Source organism: Heptranchias perlo, chromosome 7 (genome assembly GCF_035084215.1).
Source record: "Heptranchias perlo isolate sHepPer1 chromosome 7, sHepPer1.hap1, whole genome shotgun sequence".
Classification (NCBI taxonomy): Eukaryota; Metazoa; Chordata; class Chondrichthyes; order Hexanchiformes; family Hexanchidae; genus Heptranchias; species Heptranchias perlo.
In genome coordinates, this window is record NC_090331.1 from 41,019,254 (window position 1) to 41,042,224 (window position 22,971).

Below are 22,971 nucleotides of genomic sequence, written 5' to 3' on the forward strand. Positions count from 1 at the left end.
AGGGGTGGGGCCGATTAGGGACCAAAAATGAGGTCTACACATGGAGGCAGAGGGCATGGCTGAGATACTATATGAGTACTTTGCATCTGTCTTTACCAAGGAAGAAGATATTGCCAAAGTCACAGTAAGAGGAGGTAGTTGAGATACAGGATGGGTTAAAAATTGATAGAGGTACTAGAAAGGCTGGCTGTACTTAAAGTGGGTAAGTCACCCCGTCCAGATGGGATGCAACCTAGGCTGCTGAGGGAAGTATGGGTGGAAATTTCAGGGTGGTGCCAGAGGACTGGAGAATTTCAAATGTTACACCCTTGTTCAAAAAAGGTGTAAGGACAAACCTGGCAACTACAGGCCAGTCAGTTTAACCTTGGAGAAGCTTTTAGAAACAATAATCCAGGACAAATTAACAGTCACTTGGGCAAGTGTGGATTAATAAAGGAAGCCAGCACGGATTTGTTAAAGGCCAATCGTATTTAACTAACTTGAGTTTTTTGATGAGGTAACAGAAAAGGTTGATGAGGGCAATGCAGTTGATGTTGTGTATATGGACTTTCAAAAGGGTTTGATAAAGTGTCACATAATAGGCTTGTCAGCAAAATTGAAGCCCGTGGAATAAAAGGGGCAGTGGCAGCATGGATACAAAACTGGCTGACAGGAAACAGAGTAGTGGTGAACGGTTATTTTTCAGACTGGAAGAAGGTATACAGAAGTGTTCCCCAAGGGTCGGTACTAGGACCACTGCCTTTTTTGATTATATATTAATGACTTGGGTGCACAGGGCACAATTTCAAAATTTGTAGATGACACAATACTTGGAAGTGCAGTCAACAATGAAGAGGATAGTAATAAACTTCAAGAGGACATAGACAGGCTGGTGGAATGGGCGGACACATGGCAGATGAAATTTAATGTAGAAAAGTCCGAAGTAATATATTTTGGCAGGAACAAGAGGCAATATAAACTAAATGGTACAATTCTAAAGGGGGTGTAGAAACAGAGCAACTTGTGCACAAATCTTTAAAGGTGGCAGGACAAGTTGAGAAAGCAGTTAAAAAAAGCACAGGTTCCTGGGCTTTATAAATAGAAGCATAGAGTATAAAAGCGAGGAAGTTATGTTGAACCTTTATAAAACACTGGTTCGATCACAACTGGAGTATTGTGTCCAATTCAGGGCACCACATTTTAGGAAGGATGTGAAGGCCTTAGAGAGGGTGCAGAAAAGATTTACTAGAATGATTCCAGGAATGAGGGACTTCAGTTACGTGGATAAACTGGAGAAGCTGGGGTTGTTCTCCTTAGAGCAGAGAAGATGAAGAGGAGATTTGACAGAAGTGTTCAAAATCATGAAGGGTTTAGATAAAGTAAATAAAGAGAAACTGTTCACATTGGCGGAAGGGTCGAGAGCCAGAGGACACAGATTTAAGGTGATTGGCAATGAAGAAAATCTTTTCTAAGCAGCGAGTAGTATGATCTGGTATGCGCTGCCTGAAAGGGTGGTGGAAGCAGATTCAATTGTGGCTTTCAAAAAGGAATTGGATGAATACTCGAAGGGAGAAAATTTGCAGGACTACAGGGAAAGAGCAAGGGAATGGGACTAATTGGATTGCTCTTACAAACAGCCGCCACGGGCTCAATGGGTCAAATGGCCTCCTTCTGTGCTGTAACCATTCTATGATTCTATTCTAATGCTCTATTGTCTACAGATCGGAAAGAATGGCTTACGTTTGTAGGTACCATGTATCCCAGACTGTGTTAAACATCGCTGCAGTTCCTCAGCATCCACTTCTCCATCCTGTAAAATAAAGAGGTAAAAGTAAGTTGATGTGATACAAGAGACAGAAGGAATATTTGTCTTGAACTATGAAAAGGTTCCCAACAATTTTATATTTTATCCAAACATTTGATTTTACAACACCAAAAAATTTACAACTTATGTACTGTAAATATCTCAACTGTTACAAAATGTACAAATACAAAAGCAATGAAAGCATTAAAATCTTAAACTTTAATAAATGCAGTTGGCAGGCATTATAGTACTTCAGCTAAGAGTTAGAGGAACAAAGCACATTGCAATTTTATTGCTACATATTAATTCCTATTTCTACATTTTTCTCTGCATTTATTGGGTAGCAATATGTTGAAAGATTTGTGCTCATGATAATTATTGGATTGGCAAGTGTACTGTTTTTGCTTCGGTTGTTGAAATTTAGTTCCTATAAAACATTGAGAAAATGTTGTAGTTCAAAAAAAAGACATAAAAAGTAGCTTCATAAAAGATTATATTCACAATAGAAGAGATATCGCTGAACAACTGCAGATTACTCTATTCTGAATATTTTTCTCCCTTTTAAAAAAATCTAGCTAAAGCGTTTTGTACCAGTCCACAAGTGGAGTACATGGTTAAAAATTTCCAATTCTACATTAGTAGTACAATTTAATTGAAGGCAACAACTCATTTTGCAGTTCTGCTAGCTTATAGAGCATAGATCTTCTAGAAAAAAAATCTATATACAAGTAATTCACTAAAACTTGTTCAAGATCATTTTCCAAACAGGTCCAAGCATACATGACTGGAGCAGCATTTTACACATTTTCTCAGTTGCAGATCTTGTACATTTCCATCCTTGAATATTCCAGATATTTCAACAGCTTGAAAACACCTTTAGCTGTGCAGCAACATGTACCGAGATCAGGGGATACTGTCCAGGCATGTATTTTCTGCATCACCTTAAGGTTGCAGCATGACTTTTTTGTTTCGGGGTTGTTTGATGGTTTACAGGCTTATGAATCATGGTTGGTTTTGTCAGCCTCCATGTTAATGCCCTAACATTTTAAATTTCTGATGCTTTTGGTGGTCAAGTGATTGACCGTGACGCAAGTCCAAAAAAGTCCTGGTGGTCATTTCTGGAAAGCATAAGCCACCAAGTGTGAATCTCCATCCTGAAGGTCATGTGTAACATATTCAAAAAATGCAAACTTATTTGGGCACTATTGCCAACTTGAATGGAATGAAGCAGACCTATGCAACACAAAAGTATGTGTGTTTTTTTTTTAAAAAGCACATTTCAAATGCATTAACAGATTATTTGATTAACACAGAAAGTTGCTTTATAGCATACTTTCCCGAAAGAAGACCCTGGTTCAGTGAGTGTGCAGAAGAGCATGCCTGGAGCAGCACCAGGCGTACCTAAAAATGAGGTGCCAACCTGGTGAAGCTACAACACAGGACTACATGCATGCTAAACAACGGAAGCAACATGCTATTGATAGAGCTAGACGATTCCACAACCAACGGATCAGATCAAAGCTCTGCAGTCCTGCCACATCCAGTCGTGAATGATGGTGGACAATTAAACAACTAACGGGGAGGAGGACGCTCTGTTAACATCCCCATCCTCAATGATGGCTGAGTCCAGCACGTGAGTGCAAAAGACAAAGCTGAAGCAGTTGCAACCATCTTCAGCCAGAAGTACCAAGTAGATGATCCATCTCAGCCCCCTCCCGATACCCCATCATCAAAGAAGCCAGTCTTCAGCGAATTCGATTCACTCCACGTGATATCAAGAAACAGCTGAGTTCACTGGATACAGTAGAGGCTATGGGCCCCGACAACATCTCGGCTGTAGTGCTGAAGACTTGTGCTCCAGAACCACCATGCCTCTAGCCAAACTGTTCCAGTACAGCTACAACACTGGCACATCTACCCGACAATGTGGAAAATTGCCCAGGTCTGTCCTGTCCTGTCCATAAAAAGCAGGACAAATCCAATCCGGCCAATTACCGCCCCATCAGTCTAGTCTCAATCGTCAGCAAGTCATGGAAAGTGTTGTCGACAGTGCTATCAAGTGGCACTTATTCACCAATAACCTGCTCACCGACATTCAGTTTGGGTTCCGCCAGGACCACTCAGCTCCAGACTTCATTTCCACAAAAGAGCTGAATTCCAGAGGTGAGGCGACAGTGACTGCCCTTGACATCAGGGTAGCATTTGACTGAGTGTGGCACCAATGCGCCCTAGTAAAATTGAAGTCAATGGGAATCAGGGGGAAAACTCTCCAGTGGCTGGAGTCATACCTAGCACAAAGGAATATGGTAGCAGTTGTTGGAGGCCAATCATCTCAGCCCCAGGACAATGCTGCAGGACTGCCTCAGAGCAGTGTCCCAAGCCCAACCATCTTCAGCTGCTTCAATGACCTACCCTCCATCATAAGGGCAGAAATGGGGATGTTCGCTGATGATTGCAGTGTTCAGTTCCATTCACAACCCGAGATAACGAAGCAGTCCATGCTCGCGTGCAGCAAGAGGAAATCATGTCTGACAAATTTATTAGAGTTCTTTGAGGAAGTAACAGGCAGGGTGGATAAAGGGGAACCAATGGATGCAGTATATTTGGATTTCCAAAAGGCATTCGATAAGGTGCCACTTAAAAGATCACTGCACAAAATTAAGAGTTCACGGTGTTGGAGGTAATATACTACCATGGATAGAGGATTGGCTAACCAACAGAAAACAAAGTCGGGATAAAAGGGTCATTTTCAAAATGGCAATCTGTAACTAGTGGGGTGCCGCAGGGATCAGTGCTGGGGCCTCAACTATTTACAATATATATCAATGACTTGGATGAAGGAACAGAGTGTCTTGTGGCCAAATTTGCTGCTGATACATAGATAGGTGGAAAAGCAAGTTGCGATGAGGACACAAAGTGTCTGCAAAGGGATATTGACAGGTTAAGCAAATGGGTAAAAATTTGGCAGATGGAATATGTGGGAAAATGTGAAGTTATCCGCTTTGGGAAGAAAAATAAAAAACCAAAATATTATTTTAATGGTGAAATACTACAAAAAGCTGCAGTACAGAGGGATCTGGGTGTCCTTGTACATGAAACACAAAAGGTCAACATACAGGTGCAGCAGGTAATCCGGCAGGCAAATGGAATATTGGCCTTTATTTCGAGGGGGATGGAGTATAAAAGCAGGGAAGTCATGCTACAACTGTACAGGGTTCTGGTGCGACTACACCTGGAGTATTGCATACAGTTCTGGTGCCCTTATTTAAGGAGGGACATACTTGCGTTGGAGTCAGTTCAGAGAAGTTTCACTAGGTTGATTCCGGGTTTGGAAGGGTTGTCTTATGAGGAAAGACTGAACAGGTTGGGTCTATACTCATTGGAATTTAGAAGAATGAGAGGAGATCTTATTGAAACATACAAGATTCTGAGGGGACTCGATAGGGTAGATGCTGAGAGGATGTTACCCCTCATGGGGGAATCTAAAACTAGGGGTAGACTCAGAATAAGGGGTCACCCATTTAAGACGGAAATTAGGAGGAATTTCTTCTCCCAGAGAGTCGTGAATGTTTGGAATTCTTTACCCCAAAAAGCTGTGGAGGCTGAGTCATTGAATACATTCAGGCTGAGTTAGACAAATTTTTGATCAGCAAGGGAGTCAAAGGATATGGGGAAAAGGCAGGAAAGTGGAGTTGAGGTAAAAATCAGATCAGTCATGATCTCATTAAATGGCAGAGCAGGCTCGAGGGGCCGAGTGGCCTATTCCTATCTCTTATGGGACCTGGACAACATTCAGGCTTCGGCTGATAAGTGGCAAGTAACATTCACGCCAGACAAGTGCCAGGCAATGACCATCTCCAACAAGAGAGAGTCTAACCACCTCCCCTTGACATTCAACGGCATTACCATCATGCATCCCCCACCATCAACACCCTGGGGATCACCATTGACCAGAAACTTAACTGGAGCAGACACATAAATACTGTGGCTATAAGAGCAGGTCAGAGGCTGGGTATTCTGCAGCGAGTAACTCACCTCCTAACTCCCCAAAGCCTTTCCACCATTTACAAGGCACAAGTCAGGAGTGTGATGGAATACTCTCCACTTGCCTGGATGAGTGCAGCTCCAACAACACTCAAGAAGCTCGACATCATCCAGGACAAAGCAGCCTGCTTTATTGGCACCCCACCCACCACCCTAAACATTCACTCCCTTCACCACCGGCATACCGTGGCTGCGGTGTGTACCATCCACAGGATGCACTGCAGCAACTCAACAGCACCTCCCAAACCCGTGACCTCTACCACCTAGAAGGACAAGGGCAGCAGACACATGGGAACACCACCACCTGCACGTTCCCCTCCAAGTCACACACCATCCCGATTTGGAAATATATCGCCGTTCTTTCATCGTTGCTGGGTCAAAATCCTGGAACTCCCTTCCTAACAGCACAGTGGGAGAACCTTTACCACACAGACTGCAGTGCTTCAAGAAAGCAGCTCATCACCACCTTCAGGGGCAATTAGGGATGGGCAATAAATTCTGGCCTTGCCAGCGATGCCCACATCCCATGAACAAATAAAAAAAGAGCTACCAATGTTCTTACTACAGTACAGACAAAACCATCACATCACCATTTAATCACAATCATATTCAATCATCTCCAACGTCACTTTCCAATAGTCCAAGGAATGGAAAAAGTTTTTTTTTAAAAAACAAAAATCATTGCTTTGCTTTTTGTTGTGTCTTCCACTTTTTGTGTGAGCTTCTAAACCCCCAGAGGTTGTCAAAGTGAAAGATAAATTCTATAGCATGTTACAAAGGAGCTACATCCTTTGTTTCTGACTTAACCAAGACTTTTTAAAACTGAAAGGTACGGAATGCTTACCCTCAACCTCTTCCAGAAGTAGGACCGATTTTCAAAAACTTATTAAGTCAAGATTGTGTTTATTAAAAATATAGATTACTGTGTTGCTATACTAAATGCATGATGGAATAACCTAGCTGTTGGGAGTTCTGGTTCCAAAATGGCAATCCTGGCACTGTAAGGGAGAAAGCCTGTTAAGATTTTTCTTTAAAAAAAGCTATTAAGTTTTAACCAAAGTTCAGGCTTGTCTGTAGCTTGAATTTTAATTAAGACAATTAGCTCCATTAAGACTTTTTTTCCTGTAAAATGATCTGCATAAACTCTCACTTGATTGAGTTGGTAGTAAATATACAATTGTCAACCTTGACTTCATTTTCCCAAGTGATACAAGCTTCATGTTATGTTCACTAATCACCGAGTGCTGCAGCAGCCACTTTCCTCAGCCTCCAATACAATGCCAGGATGCAATAAAGATCAATTTTACCATGAGATAACAAGCCTTTAAAAATTAAAGACACCTTTCATCATCCATGGCAAAGTCCAACAGAGGACAGCATTTCAGGCAGAAAGAACTTCCACCAACCCCAAAAAGTGTAAGTTGTGCAGTGGATTATTCTACCAACCTACTCACTCATCAGCCCCAAGCTCTAGCAGCAGCTCTCTACCACTGGTAGCTTGGGTAAAATCTGCTACTAACTGACATTTATCAACACAATGTTGAAACATTGCCTGGAGCACTGATGCTGGTAATCAGCGAGAGGAAAAGAAGTCCCATTATAGGGTGTTTGTATATAGCTAGGAAATACTACTTCACTACACCATGTAAAGTTAGGAAAATAACACTCATATTTTCAGCAGCCATGTAGATTTAGATACAAAAAAAAGACATTTTCCAGAATTTCATTAATAGTTGTGACAATTTAGCCTTTATCTACTGATTTTATAATTCTTCCAGATTCCTACCTCTGCCAGATGTTAATTTTAGACCCCGAGTTAAGCCAGAAACCCTAGAGTCATGTCAAATCCCTTTTAACTACTACAATACCTATAAAGGATCAAACAGAAAGAAAAAAATGTATTTTTTCTTCTTTAGATTCAGAGAAGCTAGTTTTGAGTTATAAATTTATTCAATTTTATTCAATAGCTCTCAGCATGTTTGTGCAACAGAAAATATATGAGTGGTTGGAAAACTATAACGGGCAGTTTATATCGCCAAAGATTACATTTTCCAATAGACCTTAGCCAAGATTTTAAAACTGGCAAGTGTAATTTAGATTTTTTTTTTGAAGAATCAAACAAATCTTTGCTTCCAGCCCCCCTATTTGGCCCCTCAATATCTTGCCGTAGATTTTATTAAATTCATGAGAACGGCCAGTCTCACACTCCTGCAGACTCAAGTTAGAGTATTTTATATTGTACAGTCCAAGGTGCTACTATGGAAGAAAGGTTTAAGATAGGAGGTGGACAGAAACATAGCTAGTCTGTCCTGGATTACATTGCATATACGGTAAGCTTGGCTAATGAGGACGTGTACACACGTTCGACTCTAACCCCTATTGATTTTCCTGTAGCCAGTGGGAGATTTGAGCAATTCTGCAACTATATACAGAAGGGAGTAGTTACTTTAACATAAGTAAGTTTTATTTTTACGGAGAGATTAATTGACTGAAGCACTATTCAAATTGAGGCAATTTTGGTCAACTCAAAATACAAGACAACCGAGATCTTTGAGTCTTCATGATGGGCTGGAATTAATCTTCCTTCATGGAAGTCTTAACTACTTCTACAAGTCCAATTTCAAGATGACTAGACAGTGACCGTTTCCTGTTTGAACTAAAGATTTCTTTATATCAATTCCCTTCTTATGATATTAATGCATCTTTGCAGTGTTACAGGCACCACAAGTTTAGGAGACAAATTACCTAAATCGTGGAATAAAGTTACATTTGATTTTTTAATTGGACATGATACCCAATACACAGTGGAACAATGCTACAGTCGACGTAGGAGTCAGGATGACCGAGCGGTCTAAGGCGTCTGTGTTTAGGTAACAACCTACCCTGGAGGGGTGGGTTCGACTCCCACTCGAGGGCCGATGAGTGTAGCGTGGTTCATGTTGTGTATTTGGACTTTCAAAAGACGTTTGATGAAGTACCACGTAATAGACTTGTAAGCAAAATTGAAGCCTATGGGATTGAAGTGGCAGCGTGGATATGAAGTTGGATAAGGAACAGAGAGTAGTGATGAATGGGTGTTTTTGAGACTGGAGTCAGTATTAGGGCCACTGCTCTTTTTGATATATATTAATGATCTGGACTTGGGTATACAAGGCATAATTTCAAAGTTTTCAGATGACACGAAACTCGGAAAAGTATTAAACAATCAGGAAGATAGTAATAGACTTCAGGAGGACATAGACAGATTGGCAGATGAAATTTAAGACAGAAGTGTAAAGTGATACATTTTGGTAGGTAGAATGAGGAGAGGCAATATAAGATAAATGGTACAATTTTAAAGGGGGTACAGCAACAGAGACCTGGAGATGTAGGTACACAAATCTTAGAAGATGGCAGCACAAGTTGAGAAGGCTGTTAAAAAAGCATACGGGACCCTTGGCTTTATAAACAGAAGCATAGAGTACAAAAAGCAAGGAAGTTATGCTAAACTTTTATAAAACACTGGTTATGCCCCAGCTGGAGTAATGTGTCCAATTCTGGGCACCACACTTTAGGAACAATGACAAGGCCTTAGAGTGGGCGCAGAGAAGATTTACGAGAATGTACCAGGGATGCGGGACTTCAGTTACGTGGAGAGAAGAAAAGCTGGGGTTGTTCTTCTTAGGGCAGGGAAGGTTAAGGGAAGATTTAATAAAATCATGAGGGTTTTGATAAGAGTAGATGAGGAGAAACTGTTTCCAGTGGCAGCATGGTCAGTAACCAGAGGACACAGATTTAAGGCAATTGGCAAAAGAACCAGAGGCGAGATGAGATTTATTTTGACCTGGAATGCACTGCCTGAAAAGATGGTGGCAGTAGATTCAATAATAACTTTCAAAAGTGAATTGGATAATATTTGAAGGAGGAAATTTTGCAGGGCTCTAGGAAAAGGGCAGAGGAAAGGGACAAATTGAATTGCTCTTTGAAAAAGCAAGCACAGGCATGATGGGCCGAATGGCCTCCTTCTGTGCTGTATCATTCTATGATACTATAATTTACTTCTTTTCACAAAACAGGAATTGTGGACCAGTATGACAAATATAACATCTCAATATTAAATGATGGTCCTAGTAGACGATGATATATCTGTGGGCCTTAATCCTTACATTCTGGTACTCAACTCTTAATGGGAATTTCTCAACCCCATTTTTCCAGCGGGAAGTACGTCACATTTTGTTTTACCCAAAAAGAAACGCTCTATTCTACAAAGATTTGGTTCATAGGCTGTACACCAGGATGTAGTAACCGCTTTCATATCTCTTTGTATCAGACTTGTAACTTTTCCTTCAGTACTTCTCTGCTTAAACCCACAACTTTCATTAGTTCTTAACCAAACACAGGACTTTTGAAAATTTGTCTGTTCCCTCCCTCTTTTCTCCCTCTCTTTCCCCTTTCTTCCCCCCCCCCACCAACATATAAGAACCAAGTGGTTGCGTGGCACTGTATATAATAGTGCATGGCATAGAAAATATTAATTGTATTTGAAGTTAAGGACAGTAGGACAAAGGGGGCATAGGTTCAAACTGGCAAATGGCAAATTTAGGACCATCATCAAGTTCTTCATACAAGGAGAGATCAACAAGTGGAATGGGCATTTGGTAAGGCTTGAGGCAAAAACTCTTGATCCATTTAAGAAACAGTTTAAAGGTGTTTTAAAGGAGTGTGTGATAGAATCTGCATTTTCTTTTCCTTCTGAATTGATATGCCAAATTGTTTTATCTGTTCATCTTGTGATTTTCTATGGTTACCAGTTGATAAAGCGCACATGGATACCTCTGTACTCTAACAGGGTGGATAGGTCTTTATCCAAAGTTCTGAGACACCATATTTTAATTGCCAGATGTGGTATACTACACTGTTAGGAACAACCTGCATTTATATAGCGCCTTTAATGCAGTAAAGCGTCCCAAGGTGCTTCATCAGAGCGTTATCAGACAAAATTTGACACCAAGCCACCTAAAGAGATATTATGACAGAAAACCAAAACCTTGGTCAAAGAGGTAGGTTTTAAAGAGCATCTTAAAAAGGAGAGAGAAGCAGAGAGGTTTAGGAAGGGAATTCCAGAGCTTAGGTAGAGTTGGTTGGAACATAGTAAGCTAAGGAGCTGGAGATGTGAAATTGAGGTGCTACAGCACCACTACTGGTAAAAATATCATTGTAACAAGTTTACATAGGCAGTTTCCATTACTAATGTGGACATGGGAATTTATAATAGGAAAAAGCAGACAAAAATTTGACAACAGTATTAAATTGGCAATTTGCTGCTGTAAGCCAAAACACCTCACCCAACAGTCCTGAATTCAAACCTTGTTTCCAGAGGTGAAAGGGACAGGGTGATTGGATTTTTAAAGAGAAGGCGGTAATAGATATTGAAACTTTCAATAAATAGCACTAACAAGAGAACTTGGAGATTCAAGCCATGACAGAAAAATGTTATGGATAAACATGTAGAGCTGCATGCAATACACAAAAACACAGTATTATTATACCAATGTCCAATCAGTACCTGTACCTAGAAGCCATATCTCTCAGTACTTACTTGTCCAGCAATTGCAGTGAAGTAACTCCACATTGGGTCGACTGAAGCAGCAGAAGGGTACCCGGTATATGCAGAGTAAGTCTGGTATGCACCTGGTGGGGCAGCATGCATCGGTCCGCCTGGCCCTGCCATTCCAGTCATATGTCCACTAAAACCTCCATACTAATACAAGACAAAATACTTAAGTTAGTTTGACAGACATATAAAAAACTTCTACTTTTTAGGGAATACATTTAAAATTAGTTAACATTTTCCCTGCATGTAGTGGATATTAAACAAAAGGCTGTTTATATTATGACCATGCCTTTCCATCATCTACAAGGCACAAGTCAGGAGCATGATGGAATACTCTCCACCTGCCTGGATGAGTGCAGCTCCAACAACACTCAAGAAGCTCAACACCATCCAGGACAAAGCAGCCCACTTGATTGGCACCCCATCCACCACCCTAAACATTCACTCCCTTCACCACCAGCGTACAGTGGCTGCAGTGTGTACCATCCACAGGATGTACTGTAGCACCTCCCAAACCCTGGACTTCTACCATCCAGAAGGACAAGGGCAGCAGGAATACCACCATCTGCACGTTCCCCTCCAAGTCACACACCATCCCGACTTGGAAATATATCGCCGTTCCTTCATAGTCGCTGGGTCAAAATCCTAGAACTCCCTTCGTAACCACTGTGGGAGAACCTTCACCATACGGACTGCAGCAGTTCAAGAGGGCGGCTCACCACCACCTTCTCAAGGGCAATTAGGGATGGGCAATAAATGCCAGCAACGCCCACATCCCATAAACAAATAAAAAAAACTATTGTTCACTGTATGAAATAACACTAATGGACTTGTATCTTCTTACAAGGGACACAGCATAACACATTGAATGTTTAAATATCCTTTTCATACAGGCATTATACAAAATCCTATGTTGAACAAATGTCCTTTAGCAACCAGTCATCATGCCTAAACCAACCAATAAATTTGGTCCTCACTTAAGACAAGTGACTAGCATTTTTTGCTGCATTAAAACATCTTTTGACGTCAATGTCAGCAAACTAATCATCCTAGTCCAAAGTAAATTCACTCACTTTTAGTCCATTTCCTGACATTTTCTAATCTCTCAAATTTATTTGTAAACATATATATTTCAAACAGTTTGAATACCTTACAATATACTCAATGGAGAAACACGAGCTAACCAGGGCTAGTCAGCATAAATTTCTAAAATGGTAGATCATGCTTGACCAACCTTATAGAATTCTTTGAAGAAATAAGAGGGTAGGCAAAGAGAATGCAGTGTATCTGGAGTATTTAAATTTTCAAAAAACATTTGATAAAGGTACCCCATAAGAGGCTTACAGCAAAGATAATGGCACATGGAATTAAGAGGGATGTGGTCACATTATAAAGATGGTTGGAGGGAAGAAATCAAAGGGCAAGGGCAAAATGAAGTTTTCTGAACTGAAAAAGTGTAATGTTCCAGAGACATCCGTGTCAGGGCTTCTATTCTATATGCAAGGCATCTGGATTTAGAGACTTAGGGAACAATATCAAAATCTGCTTAGGATACCAAATTGGAGAGTATGGCAAATTATGACAAGGACTGTGAAAAACTGCATGATAGATATAGATAGGCCAGCAGAATAGATGGAAGATTCAGTTCAATGCAAGAAATTGTGAAATAAAACAAAGTGGAAGTGAGAAGGGAAAGGAAATATACCTTAAATGGTAATATTTAAATGGAGTGGAGGAGCAGAAGGTGCTTGATGCGCAGATCCACAGGTCATTAAAAAAAGTGCCCGTATTAAGTAGGTAAGGCTATATGCAAAGGAAAATAAGCCCTTGGTTTGTATCTAGAGGCACAGAATACAAATTCAAGGATGTGATGTCGTACCTACACAAGATGCTAGTTAGACCACAACTGGATTATTGCATAGTTTTGGATACGAAAGCAGTGGAAAAGATGTAGCATACGTTCACTCAGATGTTGCAGGAATGAGAGGTTAATGCAAGAGAGATGAGAAGTTAGGGTTTTTTTTAAAACTAGAGCTGAAAAAGTTAAAGGGTAGCCTGATAGAGGTCAAGATAATGAAAGGTTATGATAAGGTAACTAATGATAGATTATTTTCACTGGTCAGACAGTAACAGGAGTAGGACTTACAGCCTCAGCCACCTTTATGCAACCTGTCCTCGTAATTTAACCTTTTAAACCCTGGTACCATTCTGGTGAATCTGCACTGTACCCCTTCCAATGCCAATATGTATTTCCTGAGGTTTGATGCCTAAAACTTAACAGTACTCCAGATGGTGTCTGACCAAGGCCATGGAAAACTGAAACATCACTTCCTCACTCTTGAATTCCAATACCCTTGAGATAAAGACCAACATTCTATTAGCCTTTTGGATTACTTTTTATACCAGTCTACTAGTTTTTAGTGATGTGTACACGAACACCTAAATCCCTTTGCTCCTCCACATCTCCTAGTCCATTAAGAAAATATTCTGATTTGTTTTTCTCAGATTCAAAGTGGATGACCTCACACTTCCTCATATTAAACTCCACCTGCGACAGTTTTGCCCACTCACTTAGTCAGTCTATGTCCCTTTGTAACTTCCTCCTCCCGTCCACACAATGTAACTGTGTCTCCTTAGTATCATCTGCAAACTTGGATATACGCCAACAACTTGCATTTATATAGCATCTTTAACATTGTAAAATGTCCCAAGCACTTCACAGGAGCATAATCAGACGAAAAATGACACCAAACCAAAGAAGATATTAGGACAGGCGACTAAAAGCTTGGTCAAAGAGATAGGTTTTAAAGAGTGTCTTAAAGAAGTGAGGCATGGAGACGCAGAGAGGTTTAAGGAGGACATTCCAAAGCTTACGGCCTAGACGGCTGAAGGCACGGCCAATGATGGGGTGAAAGAAGTGGGGGATATACAAGAGGCCAGAGTTGGAGGAACGCAGAGTTCTTGAAGGGTTGTATGGTTGGGGAAGGTTATAGAGATCAGGAGGGGCGAGGCCACAGAAGGATTTGAACACAAGGGTGAGAATTTTAAAAATCGAAGCACTGGCAGACTGGGAAGCCAACGTAGGTCCGCGATGGGTGAACGGGACTCGGTGCGGCTTAGGATATAGGCAGAGCTTTGGATGAGCTCAAGTTTACAATGGGTGGAAGATGGAAGGCCAGCCACAAGAGTATTGGAATAGTCAATTCTAGAGGTAACAAAAGCATAGATGAGGGTTTCAGCAGCAGATATTTCCAACTCTCTGCTCAGATATACATCTCTCTATTCCTTCATCCAAGTCATTAATATATATGGTGAGAGGACCCAGTACAGATCCTTTGGGAACATCACATCCCACCAATCAGAGAAACAGCCCTATATCCCTACTCTGTTCCAACCTCCCAACCAATTACCAACCCATATCACAAGGTTATCTCCAATTCTGTGCGCTCTCATTTTTTGCTAATAAGCTCTTGTTCAGAACCCTATCAAATACATTCTAGAAGTCCATATAGACAACATACATAGACACTCCCCTATCCACCAAGCTAGTGATCGCCTCAAAAAAAAAATCAACTAGATTGGTTATACATGACCTGCCCTTCACAAATCTTTGATTAACTGATACCTGTCCAAGGGCTCAATCATTCTATCTCTGATGATAGATTCCAGTAACTTCCCCACAATTGATGTTAAACTAGCAGGTCTGTAGTTACCTGTTTTTCTGTGCCTCCCTTCTTAAATAATGGAATTACATTTGCAATTGTCAAATCCAAAATGCACAACCCCTGAATCTAGAGAGCTTCATAAAATTATGACGAATAGTTCCTTACCTATTTCTTTTAAAACCCCGATGTGGAAACCATCAGGTCCTGGAGATTTGTCTATCTTAAGCCCCATTATTTCTACATTACTATTTCTGTTACTTATATTAAATCCATTGAATTCCCCCCTTTGACTTATTTTTAGGTTCCCTTGTACCACTGGTATTTTGTCCTCTTCATCCACTGTGAAAACAGATACAATGTACTCACTCATCTAGACTACCGTTTTCTTGTTATCCATTGTAATCTTGCCTGCATCCCTCTTTAATGGGCCCACAGTCCCCTTTAATCACTCTTTTCTTAATTTATTTATAAAAACATTTGCTGTTAGCTTTGATATCCCTTGTGATTTTTTTTCATATTCCCTTTTTGCACCCCTTTGTTGTTCTTTTTACTGTTCTCCCCGTCTATCTACACCCACCCACACCCATTTATTTTAGGAAAGCAATCACATAATTTCTGAAACAGTATTAGAAATGTGTCTTCACAGCTTCTGGTGGAGGAGCGCTGAGTAAGTCAAATGCGAAGATTGATTGATTGATTCCTGGGATGAGAGGTCCTATGAGGAGAGATTGAGTAAAATGGGCCTATATTCTCTGGAGTTTGAGAATGAGCGGTGATCTCATTGAAACGTATAAAATTCTTAGAGGGCGTGAAAGGGTAGATTCTGAGAGGCTCTTTCCTCGGCTGGAGAGTCTAGAATTATGGGGCATAGTCTCAGGATAAGGGGTTGGCCATTTAAGACTGAGATGAGGAGGAATTTCTACATTCAGAGGGTTGTGAATCTTAGGAATTCTCTACCCCAGAGGGCAGTGGATGCTCTGTCGTTGAGTATATTCAAGGCTGAGATAGATTGAATTTTGGACTCTAGGGGAATCAAGGGATATGGGGATCAGGCAGGAAAGTGGAGTTGAGGTCGAAGATCAGCCGTGATCTTAATGAATGCGGAGCAGGTTCGAGGGGCTGTATGGCCTATTTCTGCTCCTATTTCTTATGTTCTTATGACGCTCAGCTACTCAGAATCTACTGTATGACTGAAAATCAATGCTATCCATAGCACAGTGTGGCCAAATCATTGGAGGATGAGAAATGTATCTAGTTCAAGATTAAAAATGTATAGAACAGGACTAAAATAATAAAAACTTGTTGGGAAAATGTTATAAACTAAAAAGCATTCAAATGCTTTATTATTGCAGTACCTTCACTAAGTTATCACAATCATAAATATCTTACATCATGGGTTAACTTAACCTTTTAGTTACTCTAAAGGTGGAGTAGCTCTTCAAAGTTAACTTACAGAATTTTTTATGCCTAGACCTGGTGCTATAATTTAGGTTCAGCAACTGAATCCACCCATTACTTATGGCAATTTAAACTGTGCAATTATGCATTTTTCATTGTCCCAACATTTTATTCCTCTGGCAACAATTTAGCTTGCAATAGAGGCTTGAACTGGAAGGGTCAAACTCATGCACACAATGCTGCACTTTTTAAAAAATGACACTGATTCTTTTGTGCTTAGGGATATAAGTAAAAAGACATGAATTTTTTTTATCCTGCTTTCTTAGCACCAAGCTAAGAACATAAGAAACAGGAGCTGGAGTAGGCCATACAGCCCCTCGAACCTGCTCCGCCATTCAATAAGATCATGGCTGATCTTCGACCTCATCTCCACTTTCCCGCCTGATCCCCATATCCCTTGATTCCCCTAGAGTCCAAAAATTTATCTATCTCAACCTTGAATATGCTCAACAACTCAGCATCCACAGCCCTCTGGAGTAGAGAATTCCAAAGATTCACAACCCTCAGTGAAGAAATTCCCCCTCATTTCAGTCCTAAATAGCTGACCCCTTATCCTGCAACTATGTCCCCTAAGTGTTAGCCATGGCTGTGATAGCTCTCACCTCAGTCAGAAAGTTCTGGGATTAAGTCCCACTCCAGAGACTGGACATATAATCTAGGCTGGTACTTCAGTGCAGTACTGAGGGAGTGCTGCACTGTCAGAGGTGCTGTCTTTCTGATGAGATGTTAAACCAAGGCCCAATCTGCCCTCTCAAGCGGACGTAAAAGGTCCCATGGCACTATTCGAAGAAAAGCAGGGGAGTGCTCCACAGTGTCCTGGCTAATAGTTATCCCTCAACCAACATCACCAAAATAGATTATCCGGTCATTATCTCATTGCTATTTGTCGGATCTTGCTGTGCGCAAATTGATGGCGTGTTTTCTAAATTACAACAGTGATTACAGTTCAAAAGTACTTAATTGGCTGTAAAACCCTTTGGGATATCCTGAGGTTGTGAAAGGCACTATAGAAATGTTAGTCCGTTCGTTCTTTCTTTCTAGTGCTCCTGGGTCAAGTACATCATGCAGAGTAAAACTTCCTCTACTCTGCATCTTAACCCCAAACTAAGAGATGCCATCCACTGTACTTTCCCATTTCAAACTGCAGCCACCCTACAACCTTTATAAGCTATACTATGGGTACTTAAGTTTTGGGTCCAAAGGTTCCAAGAACAGAGGATGCTGAAACTTACTTTATATAGGAATTATACAGCTGGCAGAGAAAGACTTCACCCCAATCTTGGTTGGATTTAAACACAGGTCCCGAAAGCAAAAAAAGCCAGCGTGCCAATCCACCAGTATGCACTTAACAAAATATTAAAAGGACTAATTATAGGAGCATTCCCACACCATTGTCAGCTTGAATTTTGTTACTATGAAAGTTTGGAGAATGTTTTCAAAAATATGAAAGATCAAGAAGCAAAAACATGAAATAGGTCTTGGGAGTGCTCCAAGAATAAATGAATTAAAAAATTCTGGAAGAGTTACTTTTTGTAACTTAAAAGGGATCTGCACTGTATAATTGTTGACTCAATAGGCTTTTCTTTAAAGAAAGAAAAATCCTACAAGCCTGCCATTTCACCTACTCTATCAAACAGTGTTTACAGTGTACAGATATTCTCTTTTAAAAAGTAATACAAATAGCCAATCCCATCATTCTGTGTGCTAATCTAGGGTGTGGTACAGGGTCAGATTTCCAAATTAGCTCACTGGGTCTGTCCAAACTCTTACTAATGGGATCTGCCTACAGAAATAGAGCTGAATCTCCCAAAATGTTGCAATTCCAATATGGTGAGCTTGTTACAGGTATAATGAAAGATCTTGCATTTATATAGCACCTTTGGATGCCCCAAAGTGCTTCACAGCCATGGTATATTTTACATTCTTCTGAGAGGGCACACGGGCCTTGGTTTAATGTATTATCCGAAAGATGGCATCTCCAACAGTGCAACAATCCCTCAGTACTGCACTGAAGGGTCAGCCTAGATTATGTGCTCCATGTCTCTGGAGTGGGGTTGAACCCATGATCTTCTGACTTAGGAGGTGAGAGTGCCACCACTGAGCCAAGGCTGACACCACAACGAACCAGGAGAATTTATATGACAAGGGAGGAGAAAAGAGGAGGATTTTTTAATTCAAACCATAGACATGTAGATTGAATTAGTGTAAACTACTTTGGAACTAAAGACTCCAACAAAATACAAAACTAGGACTTTGGGCAATAATGTTACGCAAGTCTTTGGTAAGACCTCATTTGGAGTACTGTATACAAATTTTGGTTTCCCCACTTCCATTACCAAGAATGTTCCAAAACAATGTTAGACTACACATTGTAATAATGTATGAAAAACAGCTGGGCAAGGATGGTGTGCAGGTCTTTCTAATAAATATCAGATACACAAATTTTCACAGCCACTTATTTGTCTCAGATCAATCCCTCAAGTTTCTCCTCAGTCCTTCTTGGTTCGCAGACTATCTCCAGCCAAACAGAGGAGCTGACCAGCTCTGAGTCCTTTTTTCAGCCACAATGAGCAAATACCAACACCCCAGAAACAGCTCTCCTTCAGATTCCCTTCCTTCCTCTTGTGGGGAGGTACCTGACTTACCCTCAGCACCTCTCCACTATATCAAAGCTGAGATCAGTAGTGGGGAAAATCAAATTTCTATTCCCAGTACAGATATACTCTTGTATTGGTACTCCAGCACATTAAATCACACCTCCCCCCACCTTTTTAAAAAATATATAGTACACTATCAATTTGGAAATAAATAAAACAAAACTAAAGTCCATATCTATAAGATGCACCAGCTTGGACCAGTATGTTCATACAAAAAGGTATAAAAATGTTTAAACAATTTGAATGGAACTCCAGTGAATATACCAGGGAATTAACATTAATATGGATATTACCACAAACTAATGAAAAGCACACTCCATTTTACTTTGAGGTATAGGTTTACATGATCTGCCAGTTAAAATGGAGTGCGTTTCTCCATTAAACCACGGCAATGTACAGAAGTGCTGTGAAATCTCTGATCTTACACATCCCTCGTACGTTCTTCATAAAATCTGCAAGAGAAATTCAGTAAAGAAAAAGATTTTAAAATAAAAATGAAGATCACAAAGGGTTAAGTCTCAAGGCTTCGATTGCTCTGCGTCGCTTCTATCCAGGCGAAACCAAAACTAACCTCGAGGCCTCATTAAAGACATTCCCGTCCTTACACGTCGCTCACCCCCTTCCTGCCAGCATTTTAACCGCCCCTGTAGCTGCAGCGGAAAGACTCGGGCCTGCTCCCGATGGTGAACAATGGGTGGGGGGAGTCCTCGGCAACACACCTACTTGTCACCAGGAAAAACGCCGAGAATAATGACTGCGGGACGGAAGGACCGACCGCGGCCAAACGCGGGGCAGAAAAAACACAAGCGCAGAGAGAAGGAAACGGCGCGGCCTCGGGCCCGGACTCCAACTCAGCCCCGATATATACCCTCGAGCATTAATAAAACAACCAGCCCGCGAACAGCGGCAACTCGCTGCCGCCTTCAACTGCCCGCCGGGCCCAGTTACTCACCCCGCCGTATCCTGGGTAGGCCATGACCTCGAAGCACGCTACGATTACACTAAGGCCGAGAGCTAAAGGTATTTACAATCCGCAACCTCCGGGGCTCCAAACTGTTAAAATTTAAACGGCTGCTGTGATTTCCCGTTACTCTGCCTCACTTCCCGTCACCCACACGCACAGGGACTCGGATGCGTCTCAATCCCCGCCTCCCTGCGGCGTTCATTGGACGAACTGCCCCATCTCTATGATAATTGGTCAATGAGTAATGATTGACCTCTCCAGCAACCAATCGCATTAAAACGCATGATCCGGCCATTACAATGACAAAGCTGCAGGAGCATTTGAGACTTTGGTCAATGTAGTTTGTGCAGCTTTGGACCTACGGACACTATGCGGCCTCGTAAAGAAGCTGTGGCAGTATAGGGTAGAATCTGGGATATGTACTCTAGCGCCAAGGTCCATAGAAGGGTAAACCTGAGATGCAATGAAAGAGGAGTGAAGCAAAATTGTCATGATATTTTTGGGTGTCAAACTATGGTTTCAAAGTGCCTGTTCCAAGCGTTTCTAAAAGAATTGTGGTGCGTCTTTTCATAGATAATATGCTGTTGGGAGATAATGTTGAAGATCATCTTGACATTATTTGAAGAAGAACAAGAGCCTTGGCTAACGTTTCTTCATGGTTCAATACCATTAAAAACAGATTAACTGGCCATTCATTTCATTGCTGTTTGTGGAATTCTACAATGCATAAAATACTTGCTATTTTCCCCTACATAACAATAATCACTACACTCCAAAGTAATGAATTATATGTGTGCTTATGAGATATTTAAAAGCTGTAATAAAGCACTATATTAATGTTTTTTTCTGTCAGATTCAGCTGGAAACCTAGTGCACTGCACTCACTGTCTTGAACAATGGATTAACCAGTGGAATGTAATGGTGACTGTGCAAGTATGGTGTTATCGTTTAATAGAGCTCAAAAGAGGATCACAAAGATGTTGATTGGAAGACACAAGGGCTCTGTCCCAATTGATTTATTTCAGTAGCTGTGAATTCTGATGATGCCAACTTTAGCTTGCATACAGTTTTACAGGACAACATTAAGAAGGGCCTTTCTCATCTCACTTCAATTATAGCAAAGTCCTAATGCAAGTTAGGTGGCCAACATAAAAGGGAATCCAAATGTCTTCTACAGGCATGTAAATAGTAAACAGGTAATAAGAGGAGGGGTGGGGCCGATTAGGGACCATAAAGGAGATCTACTCTTGGAGGCAGTGGGGATGGCCGAGGTATTAAATGAGTACTTTGCATCTTTCTTTACCAAGAAGAAGATGCTGCCAGAGTCACAGTAATGGAAGATACAGATGAGATACTGGATGGGCTAAAAATTGATAAAGAAGAGGTACTTGAAAGGCTAGCTGTACTTAAAGTAGATAAGTCACCCAGTCCAGATGGGATGCATCCTAGCTTGCTGAAGGAAGGGTGGAAATTGCGACGGTTCTGGCAATAATTTTCCAAACATCTGTGGATACGGGGGTGGTGCCAGAGGACTGGAGAATTGCTGATGTTACACCCTTGTTCAAAAAAGGGTGTAAGGATAAACCCAGCAACTATAGGCCAGTCAGTTTAACCTCAGTGATGGGGAAACTTTTAGAAACGATAATCCGGGACAGAATGAACAGTCAATTGGATGAGTGTGGATTAATTAGGGAAAGCCATCACAGATTTGTTAAAGGCAAATCTTGTTTAACTAACCTAATAGAATTTTTTGATGAGGTAACAGAAAGGGTAGATGAGGGCAATGCAGTTGATGTGGTGCACATGGACTTTCAAAAAGTGTTTGATAAAGTGCCGCATGGTAGGCCTATCATCAAGTTTGCAGCCCATGGAATAAAGGGGTCAGTAGCAACATGAATGCAGAATTGGCTAAGAGACAGGAAACAGAGAGTAGTGGAGAATGCTTGTTTTTTGGACTGGAGTGAGGTGTGCAGTGGTGTTCCCCAAGGGTCGGTGCTGGGACCATTGCTTTTCTTGATATTTCAAAATTTGCAGATGACATGAAACTTAGAAGGTTAGTAAACAGTGAGGAGGATAGTGATAGACTTCAAGAGGATATAGACAGGCTGGTGGAATGGGCGGACATGTGGGAGATGAAATTTAACGCAGAAAAATGCGAAGTGATACATTTCGGTAGGAAGAACGAGGAGAGGCAATATAAACTAGAGGTCATAACTCTAAAAGGGGTACAGGAACAGAGAGATCTGGGGGTATATGTATACAAATCATTGAAGGTGGCAGGGCAGGTTGAGAAAGCAGTTAAAAAAGCATACGGGATCCTGGGCTTTATAAATAGAGGCATAGAGTACAAAAGTATGGAAGTCATGATGAACCTTTATAAAACACTGGTTCGGCCACAACTGGAGGATTGTGTCCAGTTCTGGGCACGCACTTTAGAAAAGATGTGAATGCCTTAGAGAGGGTGCAGATGAGATTTACTAGAATGATTCCAGGGATGAGGGACTTTAGTTTCGTGGATAGATTGGAGAAGCTGGGGTTGTTCTCCTTGGAACAGAGACAGTTGCGAGGAGATTTGACAGAGGCATTCAAAATCATGAAGGGTCTAGACAGAGTAGATAGAGAGAAACAGTTCCCATTGGCGGAAGGGCCAAGAACCAGATGACATGGATTTAAGATGATTGGCAAAAGAACCAAAGGTGACATGAGGAAAAACATTTTTACACAGCGAGTGGTTAGAATCTGGAATGCACTGCCCGAGGGGGTGGTGTTGGCAGATTCAATCATGGCCTTCAAAAGGGAACTGGATA

At 41.2% G+C, this 22,971-nt stretch overlaps 1 protein-coding gene across 1 annotated transcript in view; it reads right to left on the minus strand.

Moving 5' to 3' along the window:
- The window catches only part of LOC137323642 (grancalcin-like), a 39,952-nt gene extending 19,613 nt beyond the window's left edge, over window positions 1–20,339 (minus strand). Inside the window, exons 1-3 of the mRNA XM_067987371.1 lie at window positions 20,153–20,339; window positions 11,406–11,567; window positions 1,720–1,789 (exon numbers count right to left, since the gene is read on the minus strand). Coding sequence (XP_067843472.1) covers window positions 1,720–1,789; window positions 11,406–11,567; window positions 20,153–20,176 — 256 coding nt within the window. The 5' untranslated portion in view covers window positions 20,177–20,339. The remainder of the gene's footprint in view (window positions 1–1,719; window positions 1,790–11,405; window positions 11,568–20,152) is intronic.
- Between the last annotated feature and the right edge of the window lie 2,632 nt (window positions 20,340–22,971).